Source organism: Hyla sarda, chromosome 5 (genome assembly GCF_029499605.1).
Source record: "Hyla sarda isolate aHylSar1 chromosome 5, aHylSar1.hap1, whole genome shotgun sequence".
Classification (NCBI taxonomy): domain Eukaryota; kingdom Metazoa; phylum Chordata; class Amphibia; order Anura; family Hylidae; genus Hyla; species Hyla sarda.
In genome coordinates, this window is record NC_079193.1 from 242,315,746 (window position 1) to 242,328,544 (window position 12,799).

At 43.6% G+C, this 12,799-nt stretch overlaps 1 protein-coding gene across 8 annotated transcripts in view; it reads right to left on the reverse strand.

Annotated features, from left to right (window-relative positions):
* Positions 1-11,965, reverse strand: part of ZNF236 (zinc finger protein 236) — a 161,751-nt gene extending 149,786 nt beyond the window's left edge. For 2 of the 8 annotated variants that reach the window (XM_056521410.1, XM_056521409.1), the window contains exons 1-2: positions 3,456-3,709; positions 2,851-2,990 (exon numbers count right to left, since the gene is read on the reverse strand). In XM_056521410.1, coding sequence (XP_056377385.1) covers positions 2,851-2,990; positions 3,456-3,684 — 369 coding nt within the window. In that variant the 5' untranslated portion in view covers positions 3,685-3,709. Of the gene's footprint in view, positions 1-2,850; positions 2,991-3,281; positions 3,332-3,455; positions 3,710-7,727; positions 7,829-9,540; positions 9,640-10,629; positions 11,245-11,754 lie in introns of those variants that run through there. The other 6 variants (XM_056521413.1, XM_056521411.1, XM_056521412.1 and 3 more) reach the window with 6 other exon arrangements.
* Positions 11,966-12,799: the final 834 nt, after the last annotated feature.

A 12,799-nucleotide genomic window follows, 5' to 3' on the forward strand; every position in this document is an offset into this window, starting at 1 on the left:
TTCTGCATACTTATGCTTGTATATTTTTTCTTTATTGGTTAAGTTTTTGTTTGTTCAAAAGTAATTTGTAGTTCATGGGTGGCTTGATAATTTATTGGCAGCGCTGGAGACACATGAGTTTGGTCCCACTCTGGTCCGCAACCATCCACAGCGCAGGTAATCCGTAGCACAGGGTGGCCTGTTAATTTTCGGCAGCGCTGGAGACACATAGATTCTGTCCCACTGTGGTTCGCAGCCATCCACAGCAACAGTAACCCGGTTGGCAGTAAGAGCAGATAGTATTCCTAATTATTGGTTTCCGTAAAGTGCTTGAGCGTATCGTGGTTGATGGAGACTTCTTTCCTTCATACGGGGATGCCAGTGTATGCCATTTATAAACGGATTTGAGAAGGTTTGTATAATCTTCTGTGTCAATCTTTGCTTAATCCTTGTAGGCGTCTTGAAACCGGTGGACACTTACATTATCATACAGGGATGTCAGTTTATGTTATTATATGAGATAGTCCCTCTGTGGTATCTTGTGTCCGGTGGAGACCTTTTTTGTGGAGATACCGGTTCAGAAAATGGTGGACAGAACTTGTAGAGAATTGCAGAACCGGTATCTCCACAAAAAAGGTCTCCACCGGACACAAGATACCACAGAGGGACTATCTCATATAATAACATAAACTGACATCCCTGTATGATAATGTAAGTGTCCACCGGTTTCAAGACACCTACAAGGATTAAGCAAAGATTGACACAGAAGATTATACAAACCTTCTCAAATCCGTTTATAAATGGCATACACTGGCATCCCCGTATGAAGGAAAGAAGTCTCCATCAACCACGATACGCTCAAGCACTCTACGAAAACCAATAATTAGGAAAACTATCTGCCCTTAGTGCCAACCGGGTTACCGTTGCTGTGGATGGCTGCGAACTACAGTGGGACAGAATCTATGTGTCTCCAGCGCTGCCGAAAATTAACAGGCCACCCGGTGCTACGGATTACCTGCGCTGTGGATGGTTGCGGACCAGAGTGGGACCAAACTCATGTGTCTCCAGCGCTGCCAATAAATTATCAAGCCACCCATGAACTACAAATTACTTTTGAACAAACAAAAACTTAACCAATAAAGAAAAAATATACAAGCATAAGTATGCAGAATTGTATAACCGTGTGGCAAATTACTTTTCAACCATAAGAAAAATCCTAATATATACAATCAGAAGTGCGCATAACTGTATAACCATGTGTTCTACATCTCCCAATGTGCAATCATACGACTCCCGCAAGCTACATATGTACTAGGTAACAAAACTGCATCCCTCAATTAAACCAATTAACCTACAAGGTTAGTTCCAAATATACACACCTGGAACTGCTTGCGATGTCCACCTGACTCAACAGCATCAAACAGTGAACCTGAGATTAACACTGCACTCAAAGCACTCAATACTTAATATTTCGAGCTGTTTTAATGTTTAGACCTCTTTTACACCATGTTCATTGTAATTTTATTGTTGTATGCTAATTTTAAGTTGTAAGTTTAAGTTGCAGGATATTGTCATGTATCAAAAGAGGCATGGACTCAAGGCACAGGGACATAATACTCCCCCTTCATAAAGCATTGGTACGGCCTCACCTGGAATATGCTGTTCAGTTTTGGGCACCTGTCCATAAAAGGGACACTGCGGAGTTGGAAAGGGTGCAGAGACGTGCGACTAAACTAATATGGGGCATGGATCATCTTAGCTATGAGGAGCGATTAAAGGAGTTACAATTGTTTAGTCTTGAGAAGAGACGTTTAAGGGGGGATATGATAAACGTATATAAGTATATTAATGGCACATACAAAAAATATGGAGAAAAACTGTTCCAGGTTAAACCCCCCAAAAGGACGAGGGGGCACTCCCTCCGTCTGGAAAAGAAAAAGTTTAGTCTCAAGGGGCGACACGCCTTCTTTACCGTGAGGACTGTGAATTTATGGAACTGTCTACCTCAGGAACTGGTCACAGCAGGAACAATTAATAGCTTTAAAACAGGATTAGATACATTCCTGGAACAAAATAACATTAATGCTTATGAAGAATTATAAAATCCCATCCCTTCCCCAATATCGCGCCACACCCCTACCCCTTAATTCCCTGGTTGAACTTGATGGACATATGTCTTTTTTCGACCGTACTAACTATGTAACTATGTAACCTCCAGCTGACCGTGACCCGGTAGCAGTCGGCTGGACTGGATATTTTAATTTGCCGCCAACTCTGTTTGTAATCCACTTGCCTGACGAAGAACCCGGTCCGGGTTCGAAACTTTTAAGTTGCACCCTGAATAAAAATAGCCTTTTTGGTATTACCTGGGCTAGCTTTTATCTTTTATTTCCACCCATCTACTACAAGAAGGCGCCGTGTCTCGTCCAAATTTTCTACAAAATCCTGTCTTCTACATAGACAGTGATTTAAAGCTCACAGCAGCTCTTTCTCACTTTAATATGTAAGGACTTTCTTTATCTATATTAGTTCTCTACTTTTTTTTTTTTTTGCTCAATCCTAACTTTTTCCTATTTTTGGATGACATTTTGGTGGCTTCAGAAACAAATTCCAGGTTTTCATAGAGTTATGGTCTCAACATACAATGGACGTCCTGGAGCCAATTAATATTGTAACTTGAGGAACATCTGAATATTATTAGAAAGGGTAATGTTTTGCCAAGATGTACAACGTGAAAAAAAGTTTTTGTATCCGACAGTGCTCATGGATGAAAAAACAGGACATTTCAACAGTTTGAAAAAACGTGTTGTCAAACCAGAAAAAGAAACATACGTTAAAAAGTATCTGCAGCACAGGTAGCTGTTTCCTTACCTTATCATTCCGCTCATGATCTCGCATGTGTTTCTGATATTGTGTTTCCTTATTGAAAGTCAGCATACAGATGCCACACTTATGGGATTGCCCATGGTAAGGGTAGTTGGTATTCTCTGCATTTGCTGGCAAGACGCCGTCTGCAAAATGTTTCATATAAAGTATAGAAGAATACAGAGAGTCAGATTATTACAGTGTCCTATTATTGGCAGTCAACATGTCAAAGTTAGGTACAATGAAAAGTTTAAACAGAGCTAAAAGGCTGCAAGCATCAATATGACCTAATAAGGCTCTATTCACACCACACATTCATTCACATCTGAAGGATGCGTTTGATTGGTTACACACAAAAAAGTACGGTAACCAAATGTATACTGTAAATAGCTAAACATATCAAAAGAACGTTTATGGCAAACGTGAGAGTTTACTACCTAGATATTGTTTCTTGATAGCATTGAAAAGCATCCTGTACAGTACTACGCTATAAAATACAAACACTGTTAGTCACTGGCAGCCATATTTTGACATAGGTTTGTTAATAAGAAATAAAAAAATTAAATGTCCCAAACATGGTGTTAATAGAGCATTGCCTTGGTTTAATTTACCTGCAATGTGAGGTTCCCAGCTAACCAGTGTATAGGCGCCTGCAGCAAACCTAGACCTGCGCTCCCTATCACTGCATATCAGAAGAGCAGATTTGCTGCCCTGTAGGGTAGAAACTTTGAAGGGGCCCTTATGTTGAGGATTGCTTGGGGTCACATCCCCACGATCAACCAGTGATATGCCATCACGTGTGGGAAAACCCCTTGAAAGGGGTACTACGCCCCTAGACATCTTATCCCCTATCACACCATGCCCCCTCCATTCATGTCTATGGGAGGGGGTGTGACAGTTGTGTACTTCTGCTCCACAGCAGTCACGCCCCCTCCCATAGACATGAATAGAAGGGGTGTGGCATGACATCACGAACATGGCCGCCTGAGGCCTGTGTTCTGAACATAATTTTTCAGAACGGCGGGATGCCGTCTCGTAGATCGCGGGGGGGGGGGGGGGGGGGGTCCCAACAGCTGGACCCCACGAGATCAGGCATCTTATCCACTATCCTTTGGATAGGGGATAAGATATCTATGGGCGGAGTACCCCTTTAAGGCTCTTTTCACACTGTATTGTGCAATGTATGTTGAAGGCATACATTGGGGTGATTACCTGACATACATGGCTGGACTGGGGATAAAAAACAGCCCCGGAAATAATTGCCTACCAGCACCACAGTATTGAGTCGTGGTGCATGTGATTTGTTAGGCTTCCTTAGAAGAACCATGTGCAGACTGCACCGAGGACAAAAAGCAACTGCAGCACACACAATTGAAGCCTGGCCACATTCTGGGCATAGATTCCTAATGGAAGCCTGGCCAATAAAATGCCAGGCTTCTCCTCATACTAACTGCCTGCAGATAGGGCCGGTTCGATGCACAAGAATTTTACAGGCTTGCAACTTAACATTTCATCTTAACAACGCTAAGACAAATTACAGACCAAATCCTTATATACTTGGACCAATAATACCAAAATAAAAATGCTCAGCACCTGCAGACAAAATTAACTGCGTGCACACTGTTAGTATTGTCTGTTACCAATAAGGGACAAATAATACTGTCACACCATGACCTCTATCATTAGCACAGACTAATATAGCTATATTGTTACTGAATAAGATGCAATATACCAGTGGTTCCCAAACTTTTCCCTTAGGGCATTCCTAAAGTCACAACATATCTAATAGTTGCAGCAAGAATATATCAGTTAGGTCTCCTCTGAACCCCCACATAGTAATAAGGTCTCACACTGGGCCCCATATAGTAGCTAAGCCTTACACTGGGCCACAATATAGCAGTAAGTTCCCCTCTGAACCCCCACATAGTAATAAGGTCTCACACTGGGCGCCCATATAGCAGATAGGCCTCACAGTTGGCCACCATATAGCACTAAGATCCCCTCTAAACCCCCACATAGTAATTAGGCCTTGAACACTTCAATGTGGCAGTGCTTTAGCTTTTTTTAGGACTTGAATGCAGCTAAACCCCAAGTAAGCATGTCAGTCCTTGCTTTGGTGCACCTGTGCTCTATATCACAGATCAAGCACCTTGGAGATAGGTAAGGGCATCAAAGGATGACGTTCCCATATGTCTATGACTGGAACAATCCTTTAAGAAGAAGAAAAAGACTGCAAAGCCTAAAAAACTAGTCCCTATTTAAAGGAAATCTGTCACTAGTGTCACCTGCACTAACCTTTCGGTACTGACAGATAGTGCACGTGACACTGAAGACAACGGTACTCACCTTGTCCCGTTCCGTGGCAGGGATCTCGTCCTTTAAGCTTCAGCTCCGGCCCTGCTTGGGACACGGGCGGAGCTTAGTGACGTCACCGCTGCTAGCAGCGTCACCATTCTCTAGCAGAGGGACCCGGCAGGCTCTCTGCTGTGTCTCGCAGCAGTGGTGACATCAGTAAGCTCCGCCCTTGCCCCAAGCCGGGTTCCCCGGACCTGGAGCTAACGGACAAGATTACCGGAGATCCCCACCACAGAACGGGACAAGGTAAGTACCATTGTCATCAGTGTCACCTGCACTACCAGTCCGTACCGACAGGTTAGTGCAGGTAACACTGATGACAGATTTCCTTGAAATCGATGGCGTTGTTTCCCATCACTTTCCAACTTTACTACCAACTTTCATCACTTTTCCTTCTGACTTTCTAATAGTCACAGCACTTTCAATGTTCCCACCTACAGACCTATATGAGGGCTTTTTTGTGCCACCTATTGCAAATGCATCATTCATTTTATCACAAATTCTACGGTGAAACAAAAAATACTAAAATAATTTGTGGGATGAAATTGAAAAGAAAAATAAATTTTGCAACTTTTGGGGCTTTCGTATCTATGCAGTGCACTTTTCTGTATAATGGAATGTATGAGGGCCCAATTTTTGAACAGTGTTCTGTTTTTATCAGTACCATTTTTGTTTTGCTGGGACTTTATGTTAAAGGGGTTATCCAGGAAAAAACTTTTTTTTCATATATCAACTGGCTCCAGAGAGTTAAACAGATTTGTAAATTACTTCTATTAAAAAATCTTAATCCTTTCAGTACTTATGAGCTATTGAAGTTTAGGTTGTTCTTTTCTGTCTAAGTAATCTCTGATGACACGTGTCTCGGGAACCGCCCAGTTTAGAAGAGGTTTGCTATGGGGATTTGCTTCTAAACCGGGAGGTTCTCGAGACACGTGTCATCAGAGATTACTTAGACAGAAAAGAACAACCTTAACTTCAGAAGCTCATAAGTACTGAAAGGATTAAGATTTTTTAATAGAAGTAATTTACAAATCTGTTTAACTTTCTGGAGCCAGTTGATATATATAAAAAAGTTTTTTCCTGGAAAACCCCTTTAACTTATTTTTTTTTTTTACTGGACCAAAAGTCAGCAATTGCGGACTTTTGTATATATCACAGCAGATAGAGAAGCACCTTGGAAAATAGTAGTATGGTGCAAGCGGAGGTTGAACCCTGGCCCGGGGTTCCAGCTGGTAGATACAGGACGGATACAACGCAGCACTCCAAAGTAGTGATCAATTAGTGGCTTTATTAATCACAAAGTATATGGCCAAGGCTTGATGAAGGCCATGTGAGATGGCTAAAACGTAATATACACTTTGTGATTAATAAAGACACTAATTGATCACTACTTTGGAGTGCTGCGTTGTATCCGTCCTGTATATATATGTACATACACACACAAGCAGTCCAAAATCACAGCACCAGACAGGTCAAGGATCTTCAAAAAAAACTGGGTAGTCTTTATTAACCCCACATCAAGGGCAATGTTTCGGCAGTAGTAGCCTTTATCAAAGGCTACTACTGCCAAAACGTTGCTCTTGATGTGGGGTTAATAAAGACTAGCCAGTTTTTTTGAAGATCCTTGACCTGTCTGGTGCTGTGATTTTGGACTGCTTGTACAAATATCCTGGGCTGGCTGTCTGGGCAACCACGGGCACAGAGGTCGAACCCTGGTGCTGTCCACCACCTTCATATATATATATATATATATATATATATATATATATATATATATATATATATATATATATATATATATATATATTTATTTATTTTTTTACATGTATGCCATTGACCATGCGGTTTCAGTACCCCTTTAACATGATATTTTAATAGTTTGGACATTTCCGCACGTGGCAATATCACATGTTTATTTTTATTCAAATTATTTTATTTTGTAATTAATGTAAAAGGGGGGGGGGGATTCAAACTTTTATTAGGGAAAGGGCTTAACACTTTTTGTAACATTTTATTCACAATTTTTTAGCCCCCATAGGGGACTTTTCCATTCAATGTTTTGTTTGCATACACTGAACAATGCTGTGAATGGTTTGAGATGGCAGAAAGGTAACCGTAGTTCAAATAACAGTTTGCTACAATCAAGGTAAAAGGTGCATAATCTCTCAATGCACAACATGTTGAACCTTGCAGCAGATGGGCTGCAGCAGCAGAAGACTACACCAGGTGCCACTGCTGTCAGCTAAGAACAGGAAACTCAGGGTACAATTCGCACAGGCTCATCAAAAATGGACAATGGAAGACTGAAAGAACGTTGCCTGGTTAGAGGAGTCATGATTTCTGCTGTGACATTTAGATACCAGGGTAAAATTTGGCGTAAACAACACAAAATCATCTATCCTGCCTTGTATTAAAGATTCCGGCTGGTGGTGTAAGGATGTGGGGGAAATTTTCTTGCCACACTTTGGACTCCTTAGTACCAACTGAGCATTGTTTAAATGTGAGTCTACCCGAGAGTTGTTGCTGACCTTGTCTATCCCTTTATGACCACAGTGCCCCCATCTTCTGATGGCTACTTCCAGCAGGATAAAGAACTAGTGCTGGGCGGTATGAACGAAAATGTGAATTACGGTATTTTTGTAAGTTATGGCGGTTCCACGGTATTTAACTGTATCCCCCCTCAAAATCATATGTGACCCGCGAGCTCTCCTCTACCCCCCCCCCCAATCATATGTGATCCGCGAGCGCTCCCCCTCCCCCAATGAATTATTAGCCGCTGCACTGTACTGTACTGTACTCTGTATTCCTGTGCCCGGGCTGCAAATATTAAAAAACAAACTTTAACTCACCTTCTTCCTATGTTCCCCCGTTGCTTCGGTAGCGGCCTCACGGTCCTCCGCTGCGATCCTCTTGCTGCTTTCTGGGGATGGGAACGTCTCAGAGCCGTCAGCCTATCACCGGCCGCAGCGATGTCTGGCCTCGGCCGGTGATAGGCTGAGCGCACTGTCATGAAAGAAGCCGGCCGGCCGTTCCCATCCCCAGGAAGAGCGTGAGGCCGTTACCGAAGCAACGGGGGAACGTAGGTGAAGGTGAGTGAAAGTTTGTTTTTAAATATTTGCAGCCCGGGCACAGGAATACAGAGTACAGTACAGCGCAGATAATTCATTGGGGGAGAAGAAGCGCTCACGGGTCACATATGATTGGGGGGGGGGGAAGAGTTGAGAAGGAGCGCTCACGGGTCACATATGATGGGGGGGTAGAGAAGGAGCGCTCGTGGGTCACATATGGTTAGAGGACAGCACGCTGCAGATGATAATTCATTCATTCGAGGGGGGAGGGGTCTAACCGGTATTGCGGTATGGGAAAAATTCATATCGTGCAGGGAAAAAAAAAATCGGTAATCGGTATGAACCAGTATCCCGCCCAGCACTATAAAGAACCATGCCACATAGCTCACATCATCTCAAACTGAATTATTTTACTCCAATGGTCTCCACAGTCATAAGATCCCAACCCAATAGAGCACTCTGGGATGTGGTGGAACGGGAGATTCACATCATAGATTTGCAGCCGACAAATCTCAAGCAACTGTGTGAGACCATTATGTCCATGTGGACCAAAAACTCTGAGGAACACTTTTTATTCCACGAAGAATAAAGGAAGTTCAGAATCCTAAATAGGATCCAGTCCCATACTTGCATGGTGTACATGATAGAGAGGTGTCCTGCCCTGGCCAGTGATTGGATGAGCAGCAGTGTGATGTTCGAAGCCCCGGGATGTAATACATCAGATTGCTGCTTAGCCAATCACAGTTTGAGGAGGGACATCCCTGCAGTGGGAGATTAGCTGTGCTGCAGTAGGGTGCGTCAACACTATGCAGCCAAGAAGAGGACGGGATGATAGGAGAAGGATACTGGAGGCACCAAGGGAGTGGCAGGAGGTAAGTCCAGGATTCTATTTTAAATGCTGGCAGCCTGGGCAGGATTTTAAAGAAAAGTTCTATCCTGGATAACCCCTTTCATGACTTAAAGTGGTACTCCACTGGCCAGCGTGGAACTAAATGTTCCGAACACTGTTTTTGCGCTGTGGGGGTTGGCCACGCTCCCTCATGACATCACTGCCATGCTCGCCTCAATGCAAGTTTATGGGAGGGGGCATGGCCATGACATCACAGGGGGGCATGGTCGACCACCACAGCGCAAAAACAGCATTTGGAACATTTAGTTCCACGCTGGCCAGTAGAATATCCCTTTAAATGTAGTCAGCTGGTTCCTACATTTGGGTCAGGTGGACTGAGTGGACTGAGTCCAAGTCAAAACATGTATACATGCAGGAAATTACCCAAATGTAGGCACTGGTTGTAGCTTCTTTTATTTTTATGCCACACTGAGCTATTTATTAAAAATGTTTAAAGGACTAATGCGGCGATAAAAAAAAAAATTGTGGGGGGTCCGACCACTTAGGCCCCCTGCAATCACCAGGACGGGACCCCAGAGCACTCAGTTAGGAGCACAAGTCATCTACTGGTAGACTGCACGCGTTCCATTTACTTCTATGGGAGCACCAATGATGCCCGAGAGCTGTACTCGGGTCTTTCGGCGCTCCCACAGGAAGGAATGGAGCGCGTGCAGTCTACCAGTAGATGACTCGCGCTCCTAACTGAGAGAACTGGGGTCCCGTCCCGTGATTGCAGGAGGTCACAGTGGTCGGACCCCCCCCCCCTCCCCCCTCCCAGCTACTTATCCCCTATCCTATGGATATGGGTTGAGTTATTTTTCACCGGAGAGCTCCTTTAATGCCCAGAAAAGCCCTTTAACAACAGCCTGTCTGTGCCCATTTTGGCAGTCAGCTGACGTATATGTGACTCGGATAGCACAACTGTGATGTAAACCTGGGCTTGGGACCGTCATAATATGTAAGGACAAGTGACTGGTGAAAACGGTCACTATGCACATCTTATAGGGCACGGAAAATCCACCACACAAATCTGGTCCATTTATGATATATGATCATGAAGGCCATAGACGCTTTGTCTGGGGGCCAACACCTGTAACTACGGGGTTTCAGAGCCAACACTACAGAGCACCCATAAGGGCATCACATGGTTATGGAGTATTCTACAGACAGGCAATGACAGGATCCAATGATGTTATGTGCCCATATAACTATTTGCCAATCTCTCCCCTGCAGTCAGTGTGTTCAGCGCCCCCTGTAGTTCCAGCCTATTCCTCATTATATTCAGAGGCTCTTTATTATTAACCCTATGTGCGGCAGTTGGTGACGTCACGCAGCAGCACACAGCGGGAACCTCACACCTTCCCACCAGCCGCACGCTGCTCCTCTTTCATCTGCCGCAGCCTGTAGTCCGGGTGCTGAGTCCCCTCCCGTATCATTCCGCCCTGTCTCCGGGCGAAGACGTCTCACACTCACAGGGCGGCCTCTCCTCCATATCCGGGGACTATATCCGCTCCTATACACACAAGTAACAAGCGCTACGGCCAACCTCTCCTCCTCCCAGCTGCCGCCGTTCTCCATGTTCCTGCACAAAGTATTTTTTTACCTGAGCCTGATCCATCCCCGGCCCGTGATTTTGGGGGTCGGCCCCGCGGCATTTGTCTCGGATTATTTTTCCTTTCAGGTTAATGTCGCTTCTTCCTCTTTTTTCACAACGGCGGCGGAAGCAGCAGTATACACAGAAGGGAGGAGAAGGAAGAAGACGCGTCCGCGGCGGAGGAAGCGGAGTGGGGCGGGATTTTGGGCGTGACGTCACGTACGGGCCGCTGTGTGGGGTGAGAACCCGGTATTCCTGGCGGCAGGTAATTTCTCACCCGACACAGGGAGGATACTGAAAGTAGGACAGGCTCGAAATGTTACATAAACCCGGCTGGTAGGGATTTCTGGGAATTGTAGTCCCTCTAGTTACAGATATCATAGCGCGGCTTCTAATACACGGCGGCCATGTTTACTCCTGGCACTCCTGCCAAAGTTAATGGAACAACACTGAAAATGTATCAAAGTGTGTATAATATCTAAATACATTAAATCAATAAAAAAAAAACGTCTTTCAGCATGTATATCTGTTTGCATGTAATAGTTACTTATGGGGACATAAAATAGTTAATAAAATGTAAAAAAAAAAAAAAAGTTTGAACCCCCCCCCCCCCCTTTTCCCATTTTTGAAATACAATAATGCAAACAAAAATAAACATTTGGTATCGCCACATGTCCAAACTATTAACCCCTTCCCGACCTATGACATACATGTACATCATGGGTCGGGTCCGCGTTATGACCGGGAGATGTTCACTGCTATCAGCAGCTGAAATCTGCGGGTCATGATGGACATCGGAAAGAAAGGGGGGAGGGGAATCTTACAGTTTCTACATTCCACTATATTCTATGGTTTATCTTTGGTTGGACAGAGCACCTCCCATTACAAAACAATACTCACCTACCCACCCTTCCCCAAACCACCACCCACCCTATAAAAGAAAACATTTTAATATCACAACTTATCTAAGATTCTCTACTAAACATAATCTCTCTCCGTCATACCTTTAATCCAATTATCCCAGATTGCATGGAATTTTGACAAGCACCCGGCCTTAACTGCCCATCCAAACTCAAAATGTATCATCTTACGTACTGTAGCATTGAATTTGTCAATATTTGGGACTTCTTTAGATATCCATTTTCTCCCCACTAAAAGTCTGGATACAAATTGCACTTTTCCTCTTAAAACCTTATCCATCCTTCTTCCTTCCGTTCTTCCTCCACCTATTAGCCAGATTATTAATTTCTCTCCCTCCTCTAACTCTTACCTTCCCTCCATCATCCTTATCACCTTCAACCAGAATTCCTTGAGCATTGGACACTCAAAATACATATGGAAGAACCCCATTCCTTCATTGTCACATTTTGGACACTTATATGTTTTTGATTTGCCTATTTTTGCCATAAATTGCGGCGTATATTATAACCTATGGGGGAGATTTATCAAAACCTATCCTGACAAAAAGTTGCTGAGTTGCCCATAGCAACCAATCAGTTAGCTTCTTTCATTTTTGAAAAGGCCTTTGAGAAATGAAAGAAGCAATCTGATTGGTTGCTATGGGCAACTCAGCAACTTTTCCTCTCGACAGATTTTGATAAACCTATGTGTTATAAAAAAAATTGTGTAATCCTGTGTGAACCATTTTTAATAGTGTTCGAACTCTCTTCCAAAATTTCCCTCCATTCCTTCTCTTTTACTTTTCCTGTATCCTTTTCCCTTTCCTTTATGCTTAACCCCTTAAAGCGTACCTCTCATCAAAAAAACTTTTGTTATATTATAGATTAATGTATGCAGAATAACTTTTCAATTGCATGTTATTAAAAAATATGCTTCTTTCTATTTAATTTTCCACTTTGAAGAAATGACCACTAGGGGTCTCCCTACCAGTCCTGGCAGCAAGCATTTCAGACTCATGCTGGAGTCCTAAACACTATGAGCTGCCAGTCTGCTTTGTTCACAAAGGAGAACACTCAGAGCTGCCAGCCTGCTTTGTTCACAGCCTGTTTGGCTGTGAACAAAGCAGGCTGGCAGCTCTGAGTGTTTAGG